Raw genomic sequence first — 25,679 nt, forward strand, 5'->3', positions numbered from 1 at the left:
TGCTGCAGCATCGGCTCACTGCAGGTGGCACGGAGGAACCTGCCTCAGGGAAGGACCCAGGGCTGGAGGGGTCTCTTAGGAAATAAAGAGGTAGGTGGAAGGGTTTAGGGAGCATGTTTTGGGGAGAACGGCAGAGGCTTTCAAGGACCTCAAAGGTAGCTGTGCAGAAAACCTTGTCCCCCAAACTCTCTAGAGGAAAGCCCCGGTGAACGTTTCTGAGTTCCCACTGAGCCAGCGGGGAGCCTAGGATAGGAGGGTGCTTCCGGGAAAGAGATCCACATGCTCCGTAGGATCATTAAACTGTGTTTTCCTCTCGAGGACAATGAGGCTGCCGTGATCAAGTGCCTTCTGAAAGACTGAGCCTCCGAACATTCCAACCAGGACTCCATGCCAGGTCCCGGGGCTTCAATGCCAGGCCTCCCAGGCCAGGTGGCAGGCGGGAGCGCGTGTGGGCCACCAATGTCCCCGGACTCACCGCTTCCCAAAGCGGATCCCCTTGCACCATAGGAAGCTCTTCCTTGGCCTTTCCCTTAGGTCAGGTCATACCAACAGAGGAGCTTCAATTTGTACGCCATGGCGGAAAGGCGTGTCCCTCAAGTGCTGGTGGAGATGGCAGAGGATCCTGAAGATGCTTGCAGGGCCCCAGGCGTGGCGCTGGAGAAAACAAATGTCATAGGCGTGCCAGGAGATGTCCTCTCTCAACTGTGTTTTTCCAATATACCTCGTCCCCCCCGTTATCCCATGGGCCAGCTCTAAGGGCTGACTGGCAGGCCCGCACGCAGGCGGGGCAGTCGTTTGCTCAGGGACTCGGTTCCATCACTCACTGCCTCTGACCGAGGGGGATCTCTGCTTTCTCCTGCCGAGACCCACATCCAGCTACACGACAGCTGGAACTCGCACCCCTTCCGGAGGGATGTCCCATCTCCTTCCCTCCCCACCTCACACACTCACACTGCCTGACACAAAAACGCATTGGCATTTATGCACAGTTTCATCGAAAAGACAACAAAATCTTGACAGAGGACAACAGAAACACAACTTCTTCCGTCATTAGGAGCCAATACGGAGGCTTTCCTGAACCACATTGTCTGTTCAGAGGAAGACGCAGTAAGAGGGATGGGAGAGGTTCCTCCGGAGGAATTTTGTAAAGCAGATGCAACAGAGATTCCCAAGCTGAACTCAGTTTCTGAGTGTCACATGGCAGGTGGATTCTTAGGCCCCACAGCATGGAGGTCAAGGGAGAGCCTGACCACTCCATCTAGATGGAGAAATCTCAGCCATGTCCCCTTGTAGCTGGGACGGGAGGAAGGAGGTGACCCAAAGAGTGCCCCTGCCCTGAGGACCCCGTGTCAGGCTGGCTGTGGCCCAGGTGCACAGAGGGTGCCCTGGAAGGAGTCTGTGTGATTGCTCTGTTTTGATAGTCCACCAGGTGGTAACTTGCGGATATTGGTGACCTAGCGTCCCCTCCCGTGGCCCATCCAGGATGACTATAATTCCCTCAGTGCGCTCTGGAGAGGTGGCATCTTGGATCAGGCAGCAGGTTGGAACAGGGATTGTCGGTTAGGATGCCAGGCGCGGAATGAATGCGAGCCCACAGGGCGCGTGTTCCAGGCTCACAGGCTGGTGTTCTCCCATCCAGGCCCCACCCCCTTGCACCGCACCCCGTGGATCCTGGCACCAAGCGGCCCCCAAAGGGGAGCCTTCTGTCGCTGCCAGGAACAGTGTGATCTGGGGCCGGTGCCCCGAACCCCATCGCTGTCCTTTGGAGATGGCCCAGGGGTAAGGTCTTCCCCTCGGGCCCCCTTAACTCTAGCCGGCGCCCCTCCCCCATCCCGCTCATGGACCCTTCAGACATTCAAGGAACATTTATTCACGCCTGCTCTCAGTGCTAAGCTCCAGGGGGGGCGCACTCAGAGATCCCCCGCCTCCCTTCGTTGCGGTCCTGCCCTCCTCAGTCCCACCGCCCCACCACCCTCACCGCGCTCCCCGCCGCCCGGCCCCCCGGCCCTGAAAACACCCAGGACTTCTCTGAGAGTCCTCCAGTCCACCCTCAGCCCTGGCCCCTTCCCGCCCCGGGGCCGCCGCCGCCGCCTTCTGCTATCCCCATGCCCCAGGTGAGCATCGCTTGCCCGCGCGGGAGGACAGGAAAGGGGTTCCATGGGTTCGACACAGCACACCTATTCCAGAAGGGAACACAGACAGTGAGAAGTAGATGCCAAAGCCCAGGGCCTTAGCCTTTTATTGATTGCGTTCACACAGGGAAGCTGTCCGGGAGCAATCCGGGAGTCCCTCGGGAGAGGAAGAAGCGAGCAGGGCTGCTCCGCAGGGCGTTCTCCGGGCCCCTCCCGGGCTGTGTGGGCTCCTTGCAGGGCGTCAAGCAGGGTGGATGGCCTTCTGCCGAGGTTCCGCCGAAATTAAGCGTGATTTTTCGGTCGCTTGTGGGGGCGACTTGGGCTCAGCGTGGCGCCGGGAGCTTCTGTGTGTCCCTGGCTTGCGGCGCTGGTATCTCCCCGAGGTACCTGCGGGTCCTGGGCGGATTCAGCTTTGCGATCGTGGGCGCGCGGGTCTCGACAGCGTTTCTGGCCCCTCCCGGCTCCGGGAACATCCACGTGCGAGGTGCGCACGCGGCGCGGTTGCCCGTGGGCACCTCGGCTGCGTTCCACGCTCTCGGGGCTGGCATCGCAGGAGGGGCGGCACAGCGCGGGGAAGTTGTCCATGGCCCAGGCCCAGGCCTGCTCTCGGTTCAGGCCCGGAGGCGTGCTGGGCTCCAGACACCCCCACAGCCACGGCAGGTCGTCCCAGGCGGGCGGATGCGCTTCCATGGCTTCAGCCACCTGAGCGGGAGGAGATGCGCAGCGGGCCCAGGACCAGAGGCGAATGATTCCGGCAGGTACACACAGCGCCTTTTATACTGCTTGGGTCTCCAAGGCCTCGGGAAATCCGATTTTCGTATTGACTGACCCTCATTTGCATTGCAAATCGGTTAAGAGCCTGGGGCGAAAAAGGGGAGTGTCTCAGCCTTTGGGAAGGACCTTGGAAAGTGGGAGGGGCTGGTTCCTTGATTGATTGGAGCGGGAAAGGGTTCGGGTAGAGGACGTAGGTCCCTGGGGCGAAAGTTCCGTGGCCATAGTTGGTCCTCTCTGTAGAAAGACTCTCTGCGAGTCAGGCACACTTAGAGGCAGACTCCACGTGTATGGCATCCTGTCCGTCTCGCGTGGACTGTGCCCTTTGGGAGCGGAGAGTTTCAGAGCCGCGATCCTTGCGCGATCACAGTTTCTGCTGACCTCTGGGTCTGGACGGTGATTCCAGGCCCTCACGTAGGCGGGTCACATAAGGAAAGGGGTACCGGGAAGATTCAGTGAGTGTGGATAAATAGGGTCCCCTACCTTACTTAAAATTGTAACTTCTCTATGCGTCCACGCTGGAATGTGTCAATGAGGAAAGACTTCAAATGTGCTACTGTTTTCATACCTAGTGGGCAAATACATCGCGTTCACGCCACATTCTCCAGTGTTTTCTCAAAACCCCTATGCTGTTTTATGTCGTTATGTGCATTCTCTTTTTTTATTTTTTTATTATTTTTTATTTTTTTATTTTTTAATATATTTATTGATTATGCTATTACAGTTGTCCCATTCCCCCCCCCACTCCACTCCATCCTGCCCACCTCCTCCCTCCCACATTCCCCCCTATAGATCATGTCCATGGGTCATGCTTATAAGTTCTTTGGCTTCTACATTTCCTACACTATTTTTACCCTCCCCCTGTCTATTTTCCACCTATCATCTATGCTACTTCTTCTCTGTACCTTTCCCCCCCTCTCCCCCTCCCACTCCCCTATTGACAACCCTCCATGTGAGCTCCATCTCTATGGTTCTGTTCCTGTTCTAGTTGTTTGCCTAGTTTGCTCTTGGTTTTGTTTAGGTGTGGTTGTTAATAACTGTGAGTTTGCTGTCATTTTTACTGTTCCTATTTTTGATCTTCTTTTTCTTAGGTAACTCCCTTTACCATTTCATATAATAAGGGCTTGGTGATGAGGAACTTCTTTAACTTGACCTTATCTAGAAGCACTTTATCTTCCCTTCCATTCTAAATGATAGCTTTGCTCGATACAGTAATCTTGGATGTAGGTCCTTGCGTTTAATCTTGGGTAATGTAATTATGATGTGCCTTGGTGTGTTCCTCCTTGGGTCCAGCTTCTCTGGGGCTCTCTGAGCTTCCTGGACTTCCTAGAAGTCTATTTCCATTGCCATATTAGGGAAGTTCTCCATTATTTGTTCAAATAAGTTTCAATTTTTTGTTCTTCCTCTTCTCCTTCTGGCACCCCTATAATTCGGATGTTGGAATGTTTCAAGATGTCCTGGAGGTTCCTTCCAAGTTCTTGTTTCTTCATTCTTTTCTGGTTGGATGTTTCTTTCTTCCTTCTGGTCCACACTGTTGATTTGAGTCCCAGTTTCCTTCCCATCACTATTGGTTCCCTGTACATTTTCCTTTGTTTCTCTTGGCATAGCCTTCTTTTTTTCATCTAGTTTTCGAACAAATTCAACCAATTCTGTGAGCGTCTTAATAACCAGTGTTTTGAACTGTGCATCCAATAGGTTGGCTATCTCTTCCTCACTTAGTTGTATTTATTTTTTCTGGAGCTTTGAAGTGTTCTGTCATTTGAGCCTTTTTTTGTTTTGTCTTGGCGTGTCTGTTACTTTAAGGGGCGGAGCCTTAGGTGTTCACTGGGGCGGGGTAATGCTGGTCGCTGCCCTGTGACGCTGTACGTGGGGGAGGGGCCGAGTGAGAGCAATGGCGCCTGCCTCACTCTCCTCCAGATTTCAATCTTTCACTGCAATACCCACAATCAAGCTGGGCTCCTCTGGTGCTGGTTCCCCAGTGGGTGGGCCTGTGCACACTCTAGGCCCCTGTGGGTCTCTCCAATGACCTCTCCGGTGAGGCTGGGAGTCTCTCCTTCTGCCGCCCCCACCCCCACGGGCGTTTTCAATCATAGGTTTGAGGCTTTATTTCCCCGAGCTGGAGCCCTGGGTTGTGCGGTCTGCTTTGGTCCCCGCCGTTTGTCCGGTTTATCTGTGCACGAATGTGCGGCCGCGGGGTGCTACCCACTGCTCAGCTTGCCCCACTCTCCGCCACTCTGAGTCCGGCCCTCTGGGTTTATCTGTGCGCCAATGTGGGGCCACAGGGGCCACTAGTGGTCAGACTGCCTGCGCCATTTGTCCCACACTCCGCCAGTCTCGGTCCTGCCACAGCCACGCGAGTCCTCTCCACCCCAGTGCCCATCTCTGCCCCTCCTACCAGTCTGGATGAATGTTTATTTTTTATTTCCTTGGTGTCGGACCCCCTTGCCGTTCGATTTTCTGTCAGTTCTGGTTGTGCGAGGAGGCTCAGTGTGTCTACCTGCGCCGCCATCTTGGTTCTCTATTATGTGCATTCTCTTATTAGTGATTTTCCTTTCTCTGCTTTCCTTCCTCCCATTGAATTTTCCCATGAGGAACGATTTTTTAACCTACGTTTTTCTGTCAGTCTTGTAATATGTGACATTCTTTTATGTCACATTCAGAATAAGTGATCAACATATGTACCTAATTTAGTTCATCACTTTCCATTTGGTGCAAGCGTCTGAGGTCGTTATAAGACTAGTTTAACTGTTGCTTCCAAGGAGGGCAAATTAGTTTATGATGAACCCTGCGAAGTGCATTTCACCTGTGTCCTGCCCCCCAACCCAGGTAAGCCAAGCAGCCCCTCCCCTGCCTGGACTTTCCCTACAGACAAGCTAGGCACACACAGAGAAATAAAAGGCTGGCATTGTTTTTGTCTTTATTATGTAGAGAAAGAAAATGGTCTGAGAACTATGAAGACAATTTGCTGGGGGAGGGTGGTGCAGGGAGGGGACTCCGCAGAAATCTCAGGGGTTCTTGCTGGCCAGAGTGGTCCAGGCCACAGCACTTCAGGTCCGCTGCCTGGGGCATTCGGTGGTGGCTGTCTAAGGACAGAGACGCTCAGAAGCGTCCCCTCCCTCAAGGACTGGGATGCTCAGAAAGGTCCCCGCCCTCAAGGACTGGGATGCAGCTGGCTGGCTGGTTTAGAATCGAAGTAACCCCGCCCAGGGTTGGTCTGCAGATGCACAGTATCAATCACCAACAATTGCAACTGCAAAACCCGTGATAATGGGCAGGAACAGGAGGGACCCTGGGCGTTCGTCCTTGGGTGTAAATGTTGATCAAATCTCCCTTTGGATTTGTAAGGCTCTGAAGTTCAGAAAGGACTGCGATGCATAGAAACCTGAGTCATTCGTGAACCAGACACTGGAAGCTCAGCAGATTTTTAACATATTTGTATGTGTATCTATTTTAGTCACATACACACACGAACATAACTTCCCTTCAGTTTTTTTTAGTTTTTGCATTTTTAATGACTGAAACAAAAAAAGATCTAAAACCGCAGCTTCTGGAAGAACCATTTGTTCTCGCTGGTCTTGTATCTGTCTTCAAACTTGACTTTGGCCTCCCTTCGGGCCTTGCATTTCACAGCAGGGTCCCTGAAGATGTCCTTGTTGACGACAGTTTTGTCCAAGGGGATGTCCACAGAGTACCTCGTGGGCGTGAGGTGATTGTAGCTATAAACTTTCACAAAAGACTTGATCTTAGACCTCTCGGCGATTTTCTTCTTGCCCGTGGCAGCTGTCCCTTTGCGGGGACAGTGGTCAATTCCAGCCAGCAGAGCATGGCTGTAGAGGAAGTCAGACCAGCCATCATCAATGTTCTTCACGACGACCACTTTGCGTCTGGAGTAGCCTCCAGCTAGGACCAGCACCACCTTCTTGGGTTTCGTTAACTTGCCCATCTTGGCGGCAGCCACTGGGGCCTAGAGCAGTCCCTTAAGTTTTGAATGACTTATAGTCATATCTCTTGGATACGTTTTGGGATAATTGTATTTTATTTTAAAGTGTTATTATGAAAAAATTCAAGCATTCCCACAGAGAAAAAATAGTTTCATGGACCCAAATGTATCCACCACCCAAGCTTCACAGTTTTCCGTGTTTGACAGCCTTGCTTCCTCCATGGCTCGTGGTGGTTTCTGGTTTTGTTGTGTTTTCTCTGGAGTGTTGTCAAGTAAAACGTATGTGCCCTGTCAGTCTCCCTGTCAGTGCCACAGTGTCTACCCACAACGGGCCCGGCCTCTTTTATAATCGTGATTTTTTTTAGACTTCATTGTTTTACCAATGATTTCTAAAAAGTTTTTTTTAATTAATTTATGTATTTATTTTAGAGAGAGGGAGAAAGAGATGGAGAGAAACATCGACCCGTTGCCTCTGACATGCCCCCAACCAGGAACCTGGCCGTAACCCAGGCCTGTGCCCTGACCAGTAGGTAATCTAACCAGCGACCTTTCTGTTTGCAGGGTGATGCCCAACTCACTGAGCCACACCAGTCAGGGCTTAACAATGACTCTATGTTATCCAATCAGCAGTTTGTGTTCAAATTGCCCCGCCTTTGAAATGCCTCTTTTCAGCTGACTTCTTTGCATCGGAATTCAAAGAAGACCCACAGGTTGCATAGGCTTGATTTGTCTCACAGAAATATTTCTGATTTGTAGTTATTTATCATCTCTTCTTTTTCTTGCCTTTTAATGTTTAAAAATGTAGGTAATGTGTCCCCTAGAATTTTCGACTTCCTGAATTTGGCTGACTGCGCCCAAGGTGCTGTTTAATTTTCTTTTATACACATCGTCCTTGTGAACCTAAGATCTCGACATTTATTACATTTAGTTTGAATTTTATAGGCAAAAATACTTCATAAGTGAAGCTGCGTCTTCCTGCTGATCAAGAGGCACATTTTATCTGACAGTGAGATTAAGAACTGTAACTGGATTTTGGTGATGTAGGCTTGATCCCTCTGTTACAAAGGTCCCCACTAGTGGCTTAATCGATGGTGTAACATCTGTTAGTGATCATTACCTAGATTAATTATATCCTGGGGGGGATGGAAAATGATGAATACTTCCTCCTATCATTCGTCTTCATTTATTAGTTGGGTGTCTACAGTAAAAATGTTCTTTCTCTCACTAATTGTTTTCTTTTTATTTTTCAGTCATAAAATATATTTTTATTTTAAAATTGTACATATGTAAGGTATGCGACACGATGTGGGTTTTTGTCAATATAGTTGGCATTCTACATTATTTTATATGATTGTGGTGTAGGTGTACAGCCCAGCGCTTGGACATTTATATAATTTATGAAGTGTTCCCCCCAAAAGTAAAGTAGCCCCCGGCACCTTACATAGTTGTTACAATATTATTGACAATATTCCGTGTTGAATTTACATCACTGTGACTATTTTGTAACCACCGATTTGTACTTCTGGATATTTTCACCTGTTTCTCACCCCTCAAAACCCCCTCTCATCTGCAACCATTGGTTTGTTCTCTGCATCTATGAGTCTCCTTCTGTTCTGTTTGTTTATTTTGTTATTTATATTCCACATATAAGTGAAAGCATATGGTATTTGTCTTTCTCTAACTTACTTCCCTTATTTCACTCTCGGCCCATTTATGTTCTCACAAATGGTAAGATTTTATTCTGAAGGGGGTTTGGCTGGGGTGGGGTGGAGGGCTGGGGAGAAAAGGCACACAACTGTAATTGAATAACAATAAAAAATTAAAAAAAAAAGATTTTATTCTGTTTTATGGTCAAGTAATATTCCTTTATATATAAGTACCACAACTTATCTAATCATCTACTGATGGGCACTTAAGTTGCTTCCATATCTTAGCTATCGTGAATGGGCTGCAATGAACATAGGGGTGCTGACTACTTTTTGAATTTCAATAATTGTTTTCTTAGGCTACAATGCAATTCATACCGCAATGGCTGGATAAGTAATTATTTCTCTTTGTCAGTCTGCAGAAAAAAGATACATCCTAGCAACATCCGGTGATAATTAACAAGGGTTGTTAGTTTAAGTGTCGTTATAAATTGAACACCCGGGTTTTGGTGCATTTGATTAGTTTGACGCTACCTGCTCAGATCCCCTGCCCCGCCCCTTGAGGAAGGAGACACCAAGCCCAGCTGGGCTGAAAATAACTCTCTGACAGCCTCCAGCTCTCAGTCCCAGGGGAGCCTGCCTCAGCACCTGGGTCTGGGACACAGGTGTTCCGAGGCAGCCATCAGCTGGTCACTGAGCCAGGCACATTGAACAAGAACCTTTAACGAGTAACCTTTGCTTCAGCCTCCATCCCTTGGCCTGGCAGAAAATGTGTCAGATCTGCATCACAGTCTGCAAGGTTTTCTTATCCAATTCTCCTTTTTCTTTTTTCCTTTCATAGGTATTAAGCTTCACTTTTAGAAAAAATTGCATGCCTGATTTCATCCCTGCATCCTCTAGAACCAGACAGTGTTTAAGTTCATTGTACTTGCTATTTCATTTGGTGGTCAGATTTTGTTATCTTAGGTCGGTGAAAGCCCGTCAACCTCACTCCTCCCCCCTTTATGGCGTGATCCTAGTCTTTCACACTGCCCTCGATTCCTGGTACAATAACGGACTGTGCAGGGGCAGCTCCCACTGTTCTGGCCCCTGACCCACAATTAGCCCCCTTCCCCAGGAAACTTAGTTCCGTTTACTGGGAAAAGTTTGTCAAAACCACATTGTTTTTCATTGATATGCTCAAAAATATTTGTTGATAACTGAACCTTGTCCTTTTAAGTAGGCTAAGATATATATTTTCAAGAAAAAATCCCCGAGTCATAAATTTATAATAACCTCCCCATTTCAATGTTACAGATAGTTTTGAGCATGGAAGAACTCAGGAGACAGACAATAAAGAAACTCCCTGAGAAGCTTCCAGGTAAGAACCATGCTTCAGTGTAAGCTTGCATGTAAGAGCTTGGCGCTTGATATTCTATTAGGGAAAATCCACCTCCCAATGTTAATCTGGAAAGCCACTGGAATAACGGTTTAGAAAAGAATCACAACCATCTGGCTTTTTAGGGTTTTGGTACGTATGTTGAAAATTGAGTACAAATATAAAGGTCTGTGCACTTATCCTCAAAACAACAAATAAAATCTCAATTATGAAAAAACAATGCAGAACTAAAATTAAACAGTAGAACGTCAGTTGCCAAAAGTAGTGTGTAATAGTTATATACCCTGGAGATAATGACATAATACACTGTAAAAATATGATTAGAAGGATAGTCTATAGAAAGAAACATTTCTACATCTTGGAGCTATAACACATGGGAAAAACTGTTAGGTGACAATTGAGAGAAGATAATTGCAGAGTCTAAAACTCACAAGTGATTAATAGCTGTATACGCAGCACATGCAGCCTCTACAAATCAAAATGATAAGGCAGGAAATCCAAAGGGAAACTTTCAAGGGATGTGAATAGGTCATTCACAGAAGAATAGCACCACACAGGTAAACTCTGCTTTTCAAAAGTTCACTTTACACCCCTTAGTTTTTCTGAAAGCTCTACATAGGTACCTGTTTTCACTAATAGAGAGAAATATGAAAAGAATGTTTGCTGTTATGAAAACAGGTGAGAAGTAAAAGTAGAATTCAGCGTCTCTTTTTCCCACTGTTAGGGAGGCAGCGTGCACCTGGAGCAGCGAGAGTGGCCTGGCTCGCTCCTTCCCCGGCGACCGTGCTCAGCATCTCAGCATCTCAGCATCGAGCTGCCCTGGCTTTGAGCTGTGTCAGTGAGCATTTGTGCTTTATCTTGGTTCACTGTGTGCTTCCGTTAGGTGTGAGGAAAGCCTACGAGAGCTTGTGGGGTGTTGCACTTAGAATAAATTTGGTGTAATAAAGCATTTCCATCCTGGCGAACAAAGACACTGTGCATGCACTGAGCTGGCCTGGGTCTACCGTTCATACTACTTACATGCAGAGAGAAAGAACCTAGAAAGCTGCTGAAGTTACTATTGGCCCTCCTGTAGCAAGTGGTCTAGTTAGTCGGCATCCAGGAATGGAAAAAGGAAGTCTCCTGCCTGAGTGAATTGACAGGTATATAAAGCGCAGTATTCCATCATCTTATAACAATATTGAAGGAGAAATCAAGTCAGTGTTTTTAATAAGTGAAACTACCCTATAAACACATTATTTCTACCTCATAGAGTCTGTATATTTATCATATTGACAAGAAAGCACTTCTGATTTGCCCTAAATTAATTAGAGCAGGCCACAGGAAGGAAGGGAGAGACAGGAGGGGTTACCAGCTGCAGGGAAAAACCAGAAAGACCCTGCTTACATCCCTGAGTTTTTGTAGAAACAGAATTATCTTCCAGGTGCCCGTCTCTGGGGTTGTCTAAGGAAAAAGCCAGTGCCACGGGTCAGCAGGAGCCTCTGCTCCGGGCTTACCCAGGAGCTCTCCAGATGGCTGCCACCGAACCAAACCCCTCTTCTGAAGGATTAAGTCTCTGCTCCAGAGCTAGCCCCGTTTCGCCTTCACCCACCCCCTTATCCATAGCCTTACGTCTTTCATCCCCAAACTGTTTCCACAAAAGAGCCCATCAACTCCAGGACGCATACTTGGATTTTCCATGTACACCTGGTTCATCCCCAGGACCTCATCCTTTTTGGACTAGCATTTGGCTCAGTGAACCCTTTCTTTCACAGAGCTTTTGGCTGTGGAAGCTTTTTGGCAAACAATATCATGCTGCTTTTACTGTATGTTAGTGTTGTTTTAGGTTTTATGTATTATTTGGTATAACTTGGCAGGGTATTTTGAGTCTGGGAATGCTCAAAAAATGTTTCATATAGGCCTGGCTGGTGTGGCTAAGTAGATTGAGTGCCACCAAGGGTGGCCTGCTGGAGTCCCAGTCAGAGCAGACGCCTGGGTTGTGAGTCAGGATCCCCAGTAGAGGGCGCACAAGAGGCTATCACATATTGATGTTTCTCTTTCTCCCTTCCCCTCTCTCTAAAAGTAAATAATATCTTCAAAATTTTTTCATATAAATTTATGTTAATTTCTTGGTTCTCTGCCATTTCAGTTCAAGAAAGTTGCATACGAGCACTGTGCTTTCATGTAGCAGGGACTAAAGAGTGTATAAAGAGAGGCTCGAAAGCATCATAGATAAGTAAATGTTAAAACTACAACACTGCCAAAGGGGGAAATATGAGCAACGTGAGTAATGCAAAGAGTTGGTGAGGACTTGAGAACACACCTTCCCTCGGGACTGGCATCAGTGTGGATTCAGAACAGCAATATGGTCACATGCGGGGAGCTTTGTACACTTTCCCCTTGTCCCTCTGCACCACACCCCTGGGCTATATCACAGAAAAACGCCCCAAAAAGGCCCAGAGAGTGTGTACGTGATGACGTTCATCATACCACTGCGCGTCACACGGGGGGTTGGAAGCCACCGTGACATTCATCAGCAGGGACGTGTTTATATAAACGTGGTGTATTCTTACTACGAAACATATGCAGCAGCTACAGGAAACAGACATGCCATAGGTATAGAAACCTTGACTTTAAAATCATAATGATGAGTGAATAATGAAAACAGAAATGTGTATCTGAGTATATCATTTATATACATCAAAAACACAGTCGCACATTAAAATCCTACACATTTACACGGATGCATACATAATTTTTAAAATATTGAAAAATTAGCATGAGGCAAGAGAAGAACTGGGTGGAGATAAGAGAATATAATAGGATGGAATGAAAGAAATAAAATAGCATGTTTTTACGAGCTATTTTATATAATTCATTATGTAAAATTCACTTTACATGATGTAATTCTTAGCAAATTATCATAATGAATTTACATAATTTATTATGATAATTTGCTAAGAATTCGGCATCTGTCATATAAGCAATAATAAAAAGGTGGGTTTTCCAAAATATCATCCAATAACTACTTCAAATGTGTTTATTCTTCCATATAAATCTTTAAATCTTCTATTCACATGTAATTACATATTTTCTTTTAAATCTTTTATTAATAAACACATTAAATATTCTATTCACTGGAAATTTACTTTGGAATAATGAGGGAGGGAGGGAGGGAGCCACCTATGTTTATCCCTAGTGGTAAGTAGCTAGTTGATGTTGCACATATTTGATGAATAATTAATATTTTCCCACTACTTCGAGAAACTATCACTATTGTATACTAAATTCCAATATGCATTTAAAATGATTTCGACAGATGTCACATTAAAATCAATTTAGAAATCATTAACAAAAAGTTACCGCAGTATGCCAAATATTTGGAAGTAAAACAGCAATAAATATCTAAATACCCATGAGTCACAGAAAAACAATCACAGTGGAAATTACAAAATATTTTAATTGATTTTTAATGAATATTTAACATCAACCTTGAAGAATATGCCTAAAATCTCATGTGGAGAGATAAATATTCACCTTTAAATGACTATATTTAAAAAACTAATACCTATAATATTAATTAAGGATCTACTTCAAGAGATTAGAAAACTAATGGAAATTAAGTTCAAAGAAATTAGAAGGAAATAATTATAAGAATAAACATTAATGATGTAGACATTAAACAGACATTATAAATGATTAACAAGACCACAATAGATAGCCCCTAATAAGATTAACTAATAGAAATAGAACTGACGAGGAGTAAATTAATAATATCATAAGATCAGGAATAAAAAAGAACATCACTACAGAATCTGTAAACAGTAGAGAGACAATCATGATAGTATAAGTGGCCTTATATCAACAAATTGAAAGTTTAGATAAAAAAGACATATTCCTTGAAAATCATGATTTACCACAGAGATACCGTAAATCCTACAGAAATTTGGGGCATGCCCCTTTGATACCATTTTTAGGGTACCAGTGGCCCAGGGCACACCAACTAAAGGAAAATTTATTGTATCTTGAACTTTGTATCTTGAAATTTATTGTATCTTGAAAATTTATTGTATCTTATTGTATTCTTACCACCAATAAGCAGAGCACTTGGGGCCTCTTGCAGTTTTTTATCCTTAATTTTTTTCATTGATTCTCAAGAAAGGGGAATGGAGGGAGGAAGAGGAGAGAAATGTCTACGTGAGAGAGAAACACGGTTCAGTTGCCTCTTGCTGAGTCCCTGACAGGGGACCAAACATGGAGCCAGGCATGTGCCCTGCCAGGGAATGGAACCCGAGACCTTTCTGTTTGCAGGACGAGGCCCAACCTACTGAGCCACGCTGGCCAGGGCCACTTTCAGATGTGAAAACAGCATGGGCCACTGTTGGCAACAGCACTCCACCCATTTAGTCAGGGACTCATGAGTCTCTGGAGGTCAGATGGAGCCCAGAGGAAGAGAGGGATCTTGTCCATGGCAGGACAAAGCTGCTGAAGATGCTAACGTGCACTTTCGGCCCCACAGGACCCAGTGTATCCAATACACAGCCCAGGCACCTGACCATGGAGCTGGAAATGCCCCTGGAAATCCAGCTGATCAGACTCACTGAGTCATACACTTGGGTGGCTGCTGCAGCATCCATGATATGGTGCATTCAGAAATGAGCCCAGGTACCCAGGGCTCATTAGGAAACCAAATACGTGACCCGGAGCCCAATGCCATCTTCCTGTGTTGCAGGAATTCAGGTCACACCTGCACCTGTTTCCTACGGACAATTGATGAAGGAGGCATGCATTTGGACCAGTTCATGGAAGAGCTGGTTCAATAATTGACTGTTACCAAATTGTGGGTTAGGACAGGACGGTGATAAAGGACAGTGGTGAGGAGAAATCTGCTTACAGGGCAGCGCTGATAGAAGTGGACTTGATCCTGAATTTTTTTTGAGAGGTAAGTGACCTGAAGATCTTAAATACATACACATCATGTAAATAGCATGCCGTATTTCCAGGCAGTGGGAGTAGTTTGCCCAGGGGGCCACCTGCTGGTAAGAGCAAGATGGGAAACCGCTTCAGCTACATCCCAGAGTTTTGGTGTGCTGTTTCCTTTTTTGTTGTTTGAAGAAGTAGTTGTTTCCATTTATGTATTCTTTGACCCAATAGTGTCCTGATTTCCTTGAATTTTCTTTCTGTGTCTCCTGGTAGCTCACTGAGCTTCCCCAAAGTAGCTATTTTGAATTCTTCATCAAGGAATTAGCAGAACCTCACAGCTTTCATGTTGATTACTGGAAGATTATGGGGACCCATCGGTAGTGTCAAGTGCCCTGGAGTTTTCGTGTTCCCTGAAGGTTGACATTTCTGTCTTTGCCTTGGAAACAGCAGTCACCTCCTCCAGCCTTGGCTGACTTGGGCGGAGAAATGCAAGAGGACTCAGGTTATTTCTCTCAGACCTGTGTGTACTCCTGCTCCACGCTTCTCGCGCCCTCTTGTGGCGGAACTCTGGAGCTTGACTGCCTTCTCTGATCTTGCAATGAACCTGGCCTAGTGCTGACAGCCTCTTTAGTTTTCCCAAAGGTGGAGCTCAAGTTCAAGTTCGCGGTTTTCCTCTGCCTGCAAATCCCAGTCAGCTTTCCGCCTAGGCTGTCAGTCTGTAAGTGCCTCATTGTCAGCGTCCGCACAGCTAGGGGAGCTGTGCTCACACACCCACTCTCACGCCTCCCACATCCCACTCCCCCCCCCCCCCGCGAGAAATCACAGGCGGGGAAGATCTCTCAACCGTAAGCTGTGCTGCTTTGGGGGCAAGGATAAGCAGTTTCTTTCTCCAAAGAAAGCATCCAAACTGTTTTTTTTCAACTCAATGGAAACCTAGACTTCCACAAAGGTTTCTTCTCCGTTGGTGATTGTTTTAAAGTGTTTTTATAGGGGCTGCAAGAATACAGCCAAGAGGGCTTGTGCTGGTTCACAGATCACTGCGGGATCCACAGCAGGTCCACATGCCTCTTACCTGACAGGTGGTTGAGACTCCTCCCAGGTCCATGGGTGCAGGGTCCCATGGCTCCCACCAAAGCACTTTTGTCTGTGTGGGACCAGTTTAATGTTGCTGAGGGCCGAAGACAACCTATCCCACCATGACGCTCTTGTCACTCAGAAAACTGACTTGGGCCAGTCTGCCTGGCAGTGTTGCTGGGGAAGAAAGGGGAAGGAAGGGCTAGCGGGCGAGTGTCTGCTAGGGTGGGCAGGAAAGAGCCAAGAGCAGGGATGACGCCTGCAGGCAGGGCCAGGGCTGAGCATTTTAGCCACAGGGCGTTTAAGGGAAGGGATGACAATTGCCTTAAAATAAGACACAACCCAGGTGAGGAAGAAAAGGATTTTTTTTTTACATTATAAAGATTCATTCACTCAACAAATATTTATTAAGCACCTACTATGTGTAAGATACTGCTCTGGGCACTTCAAATACATAAGAGAACAAAGCAATGTATCTGTTTTCATGGGGCTCATGTTTAATGATGGCACATTTGGTGTGACGCATTGAGAAAATACTGAACCTTGTAAGGAAGAAAAACAGCATTCTCTCATCCCACCACCAACAGCCAGCCAGTGTTAACATTCTGTTGCGTTTTTCGTTCACTTCTTGCTATGCCCGTGCTCACACATCTATATCATCCAACGCTTGGGGTTTTATTGTACCCGTGATTTACATGGTACTATAGGATTTGTGAAAGGATATGAAACTGTCAAACCCTCTTCATAGAAACTGCTCAGTGGTGTTCTAGAAATCGTATCAGTCAATGGTCTGAGAATTATTAGGGGCTGAAATTCAGCAAGACTTTGTAATATGTTGATTAGATGCATGTGTGTGACAGAGAGAAAAGTAGGAGAGGAAAACAAAAGAAATACTCCTCAGGTTTATGACTCATTCTACTAATGGGTTGGTGTAGGTATCCGTGACCCAGAACACAACTCAGTGAGAGGAGCAAATGTGATGTGCAGAAGAGGTAGCTCTGAGGCCCCCCGAGGGCGCGCCCCCAGCCCCCAGCATGGAGCTCACCAGCAAAGCCTGAGCTGCAGATGCAGGTCTAGACTGTGCATTAAGCACGACCAGGCGTGAGATCACCTATCTGGAGTGCATGCAGAAAGAAAGGGTGAGCAGCTCGTTCCTTGGGCCTGCCGCCGATGCCACAGACGGACTGGAGCCCACTCAGGTTGTGACCGCGCGCCACCTTCAGAGTGCGGCACAGCTCGGGGCCTCGCTGGGCGCGCGCCTTCAAAGGTCCTGGCGATCTGCAGTCCGTCTCCCGCGTAGGGCAATAGGGCCAGCGAAAGCCGCTGGGACCGGGATTCCTTCGCGGGCTCAGGCTCGCTGGCGGCTGCTGCTGGGGTCTTTAGTGCCTTTAGCGAGAGGCTCGGAATGCGCTGCGCTGGGCTTGCCTTCCGGGGGCTCTGGGCTCCGGTGAAGAGTCTGTACCGCTGGTGCACCGAGCGCAGCCACCAACAGGACTGCAAAGCACTTCCCCGTTGTAAGCGCCACCGTAGCCTGGTAGCAGGGTGCAGCCAAAGGGAGGGGGGGGCGCGCAAAGAAGGATTTGTAGTGGGGTGGAGAACTCAGGGTATTCAGGAAATAGAAAAAATATGTGAAGGATGTCCTCACCCCCACAAGTCTGAGCTGAGGGTTGGGACGCCTGGAGCAGGGCCATTGGGAGTTGTTTTGAATAGCAACAGCTTCGCAGCTAACCTCCCGCATGGTCATTTAACATATCTATCACCTTTAACTGTTTCCATGGATGTGTTAAATAGCTGTGGCCACCCTTAGAGCCAGGGGCACAGGAGTGACACCCACCCAAGATGTAATGAGGCAGCTCCCCCTGGTTACAGCACCTGCTGGAGAGCTTGCAGAGCATTGGTTCCTTGCCAGGTGAAGTCAGTTATGGGAGGAGTTGGAAATAGGGCTGCAGAGGAAGCAGCCCTATTGGTGCTGAGATTGAAACCCAGGTGCAGCAGCCTTGCTGGGAGAGGACCACTCGGCTTTGGCGAGAGTCAGAAGCACACGGATTTGGGGAGCTCCCTTTTGTCATGTGGCTTAGGAAGCAGGAGACACTTTGCCTGGAAGAAAGGGGGTGAGAGGACTCTTGCTGGTGAGACATGAGAAGGTGCCACAGGGTTTGGCATTAATTGGAGATCTCCACACGACACACAGCTGATGGTGCCGGGAACCCGAGCCAGGGACTTCTACTTCTTTTCCTGAGAAACAGTATCCTGGACCTCCAGGAGGGGAGAATGAAGGACTGTTGTGTCTGTGGGTATTGTACAGAACTTTACTCGTTTTCATGCACACACGGAGTCATACTCTCAGTCTGTATGAATGCGAAATAAATAATTCCTTTCATTTTCACCAATGTCTGGCATTGAGAGATGTCTTTCCCCTGACACCTGGCAAGTAGAACAAGTAAGGAGTGGGGGAGGGGGCAATGCCCACAGCAAAAGGGGGGTCCATTCAGTAAGAATATACCATCCACCAAACCCCCACCACGCGGTCTGTACTATAGCAGCCTGGGGACACTGCCAGTAACTGGTGGACAGACGGGAGTCACAGCCCAGAGTTTTCGGACATAAGAAACCACGGAGGCTGGAGCTGTGGCGCCCAGTCACAGGCGTCCCAGGCCGGAATCACGAAGTCGAAAAAGTGCTGCTCCATCACAGAGAGCTCAGCCCAGGAGGACACAAGCGTCCGAGCTGATGCAGGAACCAAAGTCTTCAGCCGTACCAGCAGCCTCGGTATTTATGCTCTTCTCCCTGCTGGGCGGATGCAAGCTAGACGTCAAAAACAAAAAGAAACCGTGTAGCTGAAAACGGAATTACCCGCAACGCACAAACTCAAGTGAAACGGTAGACGCGAAAGAAATAGGAATCAACGGGCACGGAGCAACGAGCAATCACCACCACAGGACAAGGTAGGGAGAAGCAGGAGCAAAGCAAAGACAGAAGCCACCCTGTGGCGGGGTGGGGGTGCGGGGCCGACCAGTGAACCCCGCAGGGAGGAGACGACCCCACGGGTCTCCCTGAAATCAGCGCCCAGGCACCCCCTCTAGCCTTCTGCTCCCAGAGAGACGCTGCTAGAGAGCAACCCGGAGAAATCACACCCACCGCCACAGGGCGAGCCCCCGCAGAGAAAACAGCGTTGCAGGGGTGCGAAAACGCGAATTTGAAGCCGGAGTTCTACCACACCAACAACGCCACCGTCAAAAAATCCGTAACCCGAATGAAATACGAAAAAAGGGGCAAAGTACACGGAACAACCCACTGCTCAGAAGTATGTGACAGCAACTATTAGCAAATCCTACAGAGAACTCTCCCTGCAGCAGGGGGCCAGCAAGTAGCGGTGCGGGGGCGTGGGGGGGGGGGCTCTGGATATCAAGTTGTGCCGAAAATCACCGCACAACCAACTCCACAGGGGCTCTACGCAAGGAACACTGCTGGAGAAGAAACCGGAGAAAGCACACTCGCTCACACAGGGCAAACTACAGCTGGGCCAACGACGGTGCAGGGCTCCAAACACCGTTAGGCACACAGAGTGCATCTGCACTGACGGCACTGTCCAAAAATCCGATCACGGAACAAATTCACAGAAAGGAGCTCAGTGCCAGACACAGCCTACCCGTGAGAAGTCTGTGGCAAGAACTATTGGCAATACGTAGGGAGAACTCTCCTTGCAGCAGGGGCACATCATTTAGGGCTTCAGGGGGGAGGAAACCAAGTGGTCCCTGAAATAATCCCCCACAAACACCACTGGGTCTCTATGCTCACAGACACACTCCCGGAGGGAAATCGGAGAAATCCGACAGGGTGCAACCGGTCTAGGGAAGGCAAAGCCCCGAGCCTGGCTGGGCCCCAACAAGCCCAAACTGAAGAGGGACTTAATCTGCGTTAGCAACGTCACACTCAAAAATACCGTCGTCGTGCACCAAATGAAATACGGGAAAGGGGGCACCGTGCACGGTACAATCAGTGGGTGGGACCGTCGTAGCACATCTCATAGTGAAACCACAGGGAACCAACTCTGCAGGTGGCAGACAGCAGCCAGGCAGGCAGGGAGAGAAAGAACCCATCCAGGGTGGAAAGGAAACCACTGGGTCCCTGAAAACGACACCCAGCTGGGGCCCTCTAGGGCTGTGTGTCAGTAGAGACTTTGCTGGAGCGAAACCTGAGAAATCAGCAGCTCTGCAAGAGGGCCTGCTGGGCCAGCCAACCCACAGCGTTGCTGTGGTCCAGAAAAGCGTATCCGTAAGTGGACTTAACCCGCGCTAACGACGTCAACGTCAAGGATTCCGTAGTCCCAAACAGGCAAAGAAAGGGGCATAGTGCAGGGCACAATCGGTAGGTCAGGACAGCTAGGAAGAACTGCTGACAAAACGCACAGACCCCAAACCCCGCAGCCGGGGGAGAGGAGTTAGCCGTGGAGAGAGGCGACACAATCACCATCCTCCCAGGGCTCCGCGCGCTGTCGCGCCCCTCTAGTGCTCTGCGCCGACAGGGACGTTCCGGTAAGGAAACCGCAAAAATCCTGCACTCCGCAACAGGGCGAACGTGAGCAGAGCCAACAGCGGTGCCGTGGTCCGGGATCCGCCGTTGACAACGGAGTGAATGGGCACTAACGACGTCAACGTCGAGAAAACGGTAGACACGATTTCATAGGCGTAAAGGAGCACAGAGCAGGGATCAACCATCAGGGGCCCACAAGGCGGCCCGATCCTTCGGCACACGGCACAGAGAACCAGCCCCGCAGAGCCCAGAAAGCAAGGAGCGGGGTAGAGAGGCGAGGCAAGCAAGGGTCTCCTTGAAGTAGGCACACAGCCCGCAGTCCAGAGCTCTGCCGCCAGACACGTTGCTGGAGAGAAACCGGAGAAATCGGCTGCCTTGCGTCGGCCGAGAGGTGCCAGAGAGCCGAGGGCACTGAGCCTTGTCCATCAACCAAACGCTCGTAGTTGACAACGGAGCTGACCCGCTCTAACGTCCTCTGTGTAAGTAAACGCGTCCAAAAGTAAAAGTCTGTAATGAACGCAGCCGGTTAGTACCAGTGACTGTCAGTCATTAGAGCCAGTATGGAGCAGCGACAGTAAAAGCCAGAAAATAAAAGCAAGAAGTGTAGAGGACGCAGCGAGCGAGGACACGGCAAGACCAGGGCTGCCGGGACAAAGAGACGATAATTGCCAGGGGACACTGAAGGAACACCACGCCATTTTATTGTGCCGCGGACGACCCCCAAAGGCTCCCTGCCCGCTGCGATCTCAGGGCTCTTTCACGTCCAAGAAGGCCGCGCAGCAGCCAGCAGCCGCGCGGCTCAGGGTGCAGACAGCGCGACGGATCCAGCGCAGGCAGCCTGAGAAATCCGGGTGCGGGCACCATCCGGCGGGACGCCGAGAGGGACGGCGCTCTGCAGGGCGCGCGCCTTCTAGGTTCTCGGCGATCTGCAGTCCGTCTCCGGCGTTGGGCCACAGGGCCGGTGCAATCGGCTGGGACGCGCTTTCCTCTGGGGGCTCAGGCTCTCTGGCGGCTTCTGCTGGGGTCTCCAGCGAGACGCTGGGCCTGGGCTGCGCGGGGCTTGCCTCCCAGGGGCTCTGGTCACCCGTAGAGCGTCTGTACCGCTCGTAGACCGAGGGCAGCCGCCAACAAGGACTGCAAAGCAGTTGCCCGTCGTAAGCGCCACCGGGGCCTGCCCCCTCTCCCAGTACCGGGTAGAGAGGCAGCGGCCGTGGCGCGGAATCTTCGGAGATCGGCCACCACGGACGCCTGGAATGTGGCGCGCAGTCAGCGGCATCCCAGGCCGGATTCACGACGTCGAGAAAGTGCTGCTCCATCGCAGAGACCTCGGACCAGGAGGACACAAGCGTCTGAGCTGATGCACGAGCCAAAGCCCTCAGCCGTACCAGCAGCCTCGGTATTTATGCTCTTCTCCCTGCTGCGTGGATGCAAACCGGACGTCAAAAACAAACAACAAAAAAAGTCCGTGTACTTGAAAACGGAATTACCCGCAACCCACAAACTCAAGTGAAACGGTAGACGCGAAAGAAATAGGAATCAACGGGCACGGAGCAACGAGCAATCACCACCACAGGACAAGGTAGGGAGAAGCAGGAGCAAAGCAAAGACAGAAGCCACCCTGTGGCGGGGTGGGGGTGCGGGGCCGACCAGTGAACCCCGCAGGGAGGAGACGACCCCACGGGTCTCCCTGAAATCAGCGCCCAGGCACCCCCTCTAGCCTTCTGCTCCCAGAGAGACGCTGCTAGAGAGCAACCCGGAGAAATCACACCCACCGCCACAGGGCGAGCCCCCGCAGAGAAAACAGCGTTGCAGGGGTGCGAAAACGCGAATTTGAAGCCGGAGTTCTACCACACCAACAACGCCACCGTCAAAAAATCCGTAACCCGAATGAAATACGAAAAAAGGGGCAAAGTACACGGAACAACCCACTGCTCAGAAGTATGTGACAGCCACTATTAGCAAATCCTACAGAGAACTCTCCCTGCAGCAGGGGGCCAGCAAGTAGCGGTGCGGGGGCGTGGGGGGGGGGGCTCTGGATATCAAGTTGTGCCGAAAATCACCGCACAACCAACTCCACAGGGGCTCTACGCAAGGAACACTGCTGGAGAAAAAACCGGAGAGAGCATACTCGCTCACACAGGGCAAACTACAGCTGGGCCAACGACGGTGCAGGGCTCCAAACACCGTTAGGCACACAGATGCATCTGCACTGACGGCACTGTCCAAAAATCCGTCCACGGAACAAATTCACAGAAAGGAGCTCAGTGCCAGACACAGCCTACCCGTGAGAAGTCTGTGGCAAGAACTATTGGCAATACGTAGGGAGAACTCTCCTTGCAGCAGGGGCACATCATTTAGGGCTTCAGGGGGGAGGAAACCAAGTGGTCCCTGAAATAATCCCCCACAAACACCACTGGGTCTCTATGCTCACAGACACACTCCCGGAGGGAAATCGGAGAAATCCGACAGGGTGCAACCGGTCTAGGGAAGGCAAAGCCCCGAGCCTGGCTGGGCCCCAACAAGCCCAAACTGAAGAGGGACTTAATCTGCGTTAGCAACGTCACACTCAAAAATACCGTCGTCGTGCACCAAATGAAATACGGGAAAGGGGGCACCGTGCACGGTACAATCAGTGGGTGGGACCGTCGTAGCACATCTCATAGTGAAACCACAGGGAACCAACTCTGCAGGTGGCAGACAGCAGCCAGGCAGGCAGGGAGAGAAAGAACCCATCCAGGGTGGAAAGGAAACCACTGGGTCCCTGAAAACGACACCCAGCTGGGGCCCTCTAGGGCTGTGTGTCAGTAGAGACTTTGCTGGAGCGAAACCTGAGAAATCAGCAGCTCTGCAAGAGGGCCTGCTGGGCCAGCCAACCCACAGCGTTGCTGTGGTCCAGAAAAGCGTATCCGTAAGTGGACTTAACCCACGCTAACGACGTCAACGTCAAGGATTCCGTAGTCCCAAACAGGCAAAGAAAGGGGCATAGTGCAGGGCACAATCGGTAGGTCAGGACAGCTAGGAAGAACTGCTGACAAAACGCACAGACCCCAAACCCCGCAGCCGGGGGAGAGGAGTTAGCCGTGCAGAGAGGCGACACAATCACCATCCTCCCAGGGCTCCGCGCGCTGACGCGCCCCTCTAGTGCTCTGCGCCGACAGGGACGTTCCGGTAAGGAAACCGGAAAAATCCTGCGCTCCGCAACAGGGCGAACGTGAGCAGAGTCAACAGCGGTGCCGTGGTCCGGGATCCGCCGTTGATAACGGAGTGCACCGGCACTAACGACGTCAACGTCGAGAAAACGGTAGACACGATTTCATAGGCGTAAAGGAGCACAGAGCAGGGATCAACCATCAGGGGCCCACAAGGCGGCCCGATCCTTCGGCACACGGCACAGAGAACCAGCCCCGCAGAGCCCGGAAAGCAAGGAGCGGGGTAGAGAGGCGAGGCAAGCAACGGTCTCCTTGAAGTAGGCACACAGCCCGCAGTCCAGAGCTCTGCCGCCAGACACGTTGCTGGAGAGAAACCGGAGAAATCGGCTGCCTTGCGTCGGCCGAGAGGTGCCAGAGAGCCGAGGGCACTGAGCCTTGTCCATCAACCAAACGCTCGTAGTTGACAACGGAGCTGACCCGCTCTAACGTCCTCTGTGTAAGTAAACGCGTCCAAAAGTAAAAGTCTGTAATGAACGCAGCCGGTTAGTACCAGTGACTGTCAGTCATTAGAGCCAGTATGGAGCAGCGACAGTAAAAGCCAGAAAATAAAAGCAAGAAGTGTAGAGGACGCAGCGAGCGAGGACACGGCAAGACCAGGGCTGCCTGGACAAAGAGACGATAATTGCCAGGGGACACTGAAGGAACACCACGCCATTTTATTGTGCCGCGGACGGCCCCCAAAGGCTCCCTGCCCGCTGCGATCTCAGGGCTCTTTCACGTCCAAGAAGGCCGCGCAGCAGCCAGCAGCCGCGCGGCTCAGGGTGCAGACAGCGCGACGGATCCAGCGCAGGCAGCCTGAGAAATCCGGGTGCGGGCACCATCCGGCGGGACGCCGAGAGGGACGGCGCTCTGCAGGGCGCGCGCCTTCTAGGTTCTCGGCGATCTGCAGTCCGTCTCCGGCGTTGGGCCACAGGGCCGGTGCAATCGGCTGGGACGCGCTTTCCTCTGGGGGCTCAGGCTCTCTGGCGGCTTCTGCTGGGGTCTCCAGCGAGACGCTGGGCCTGGGCTGCGCGGGGCTTGCCTCCCAGGGGCTCTGGTCACCCGTAGAGCGTCTGTACCGCTCGTAGACCGAGGGCAGCCGCCAACAAGGACTGCAAAGCAGTTGCCCGTCGTAAGCGCCACCGGGGCCTGCCCCCTCTCCCAGTACCGGGTAGAGAGGCAGCGGCCGCGGCGCGGAATCTTCGGAGATCGGCCACCACGGACGCCGGGAATGTGGCGCGCACTCAGCGGCATCCCAGGCCGGATTCACGACGTCGAGAAAGTGCTGCTCCATCGCAGAGACCTCGGGCCAGGAGGACACAAGCGTCTGAGCTGATGCACGAGCCAAAGCCTTCAGCCGTACCAGCAGCCTCGGTATTTATGCTCTTCTCCCTGCTGGGCGGATGCAAACCGGACGTCAAAAACAAACAAAAAAAAAGTCGGTGTACTTGAAAACGGAATTACCCGCAACCCACAAACTCCAGTGAAACGGTAAACGCGAAAGAAATACGAAACAACGGGCACGGAGCAACGAGCAATCACCACCACAGGACAAGGTAGGGAGAACCAGGAGCAAAGCAAAGAGAGAAGCCACCCTGTGGCGGGGTGGGGGTGCGGGGCCGACCAGTGAACCCCGCAGGGAGGAGACGACCCCACGGGTCTCCCTGAAATCAGCTCCCCGGCACCCCCTCTAGCCTTCTGCTCCCAGAGAGACGTTGCTAGAGAGCAACCCGGAGAAATCACACCCACCGCCACAGGGCCAGCCCCCGCAGAGAAAACAGCGTTGCAGGGGTGCGAAAACGCGAATTTGAAGCCGGAGTTCTAGCACACCAACAACGCCACCGTCAAAAAATCCGTAACCCGAATGAAATACGAAAAAAGGGGCAAAGTACACGGAACAACCCACTGCTCAGAAGTATGTGGCAGCAACTATTAGCAAATCCTACAGAGAACTCTCCCTGCAGCAGGGGGCCAGCAAGTAGCGGTGCGGGGGCGTGGGGGGGGGGCGCTGGAAATCAAGTTGTGCCGAAAATCACCGCACAACCAACTCCACAGGGGCTCTACGCAAGGAACACTGCTGGAGAAGAAACCGGAGAAAGCACACTCGCTCACACA

General features: G+C 50.4%; 3 protein-coding genes across 3 annotated transcripts; all 3 read right to left on the minus strand.

Moving 5' to 3' along the window:
• Positions 1–6,435: 6,435 nt before the first annotated feature.
• On the minus strand, positions 6,436–6,846 carry LOC128781254 (large ribosomal subunit protein eL27-like). Its single transcript, XM_053927297.1, has one exon. It carries the CDS (start codon positions 6,844–6,846, stop codon positions 6,436–6,438), a length of 411 nt encoding a protein of 136 aa, XP_053783272.1.
• A 14,276-nt stretch (positions 6,847–21,122) lies between these two features.
• Positions 21,123–21,692, minus strand: LOC139440737 (annexin-2 receptor-like). Its single transcript, XM_071220740.1, has one exon. The coding sequence runs from the start codon at positions 21,690–21,692 to the stop codon at positions 21,123–21,125; it is 570 nt and encodes a 189-aa protein (XP_071076841.1).
• A 2,596-nt stretch (positions 21,693–24,288) lies between these two features.
• LOC139440738 (annexin-2 receptor-like) lies at positions 24,289–24,858 on the minus strand. Its single transcript, XM_071220741.1, has one exon. The coding sequence runs from the start codon at positions 24,856–24,858 to the stop codon at positions 24,289–24,291; it is 570 nt and encodes a 189-aa protein (XP_071076842.1).
• Positions 24,859–25,679: the final 821 nt, after the last annotated feature.

Source organism: Desmodus rotundus, chromosome 1, assembly GCF_022682495.2.
Source record: "Desmodus rotundus isolate HL8 chromosome 1, HLdesRot8A.1, whole genome shotgun sequence".
Lineage (NCBI taxonomy): Eukaryota > Metazoa > Chordata > Mammalia > Chiroptera > Phyllostomidae > Desmodus > Desmodus rotundus.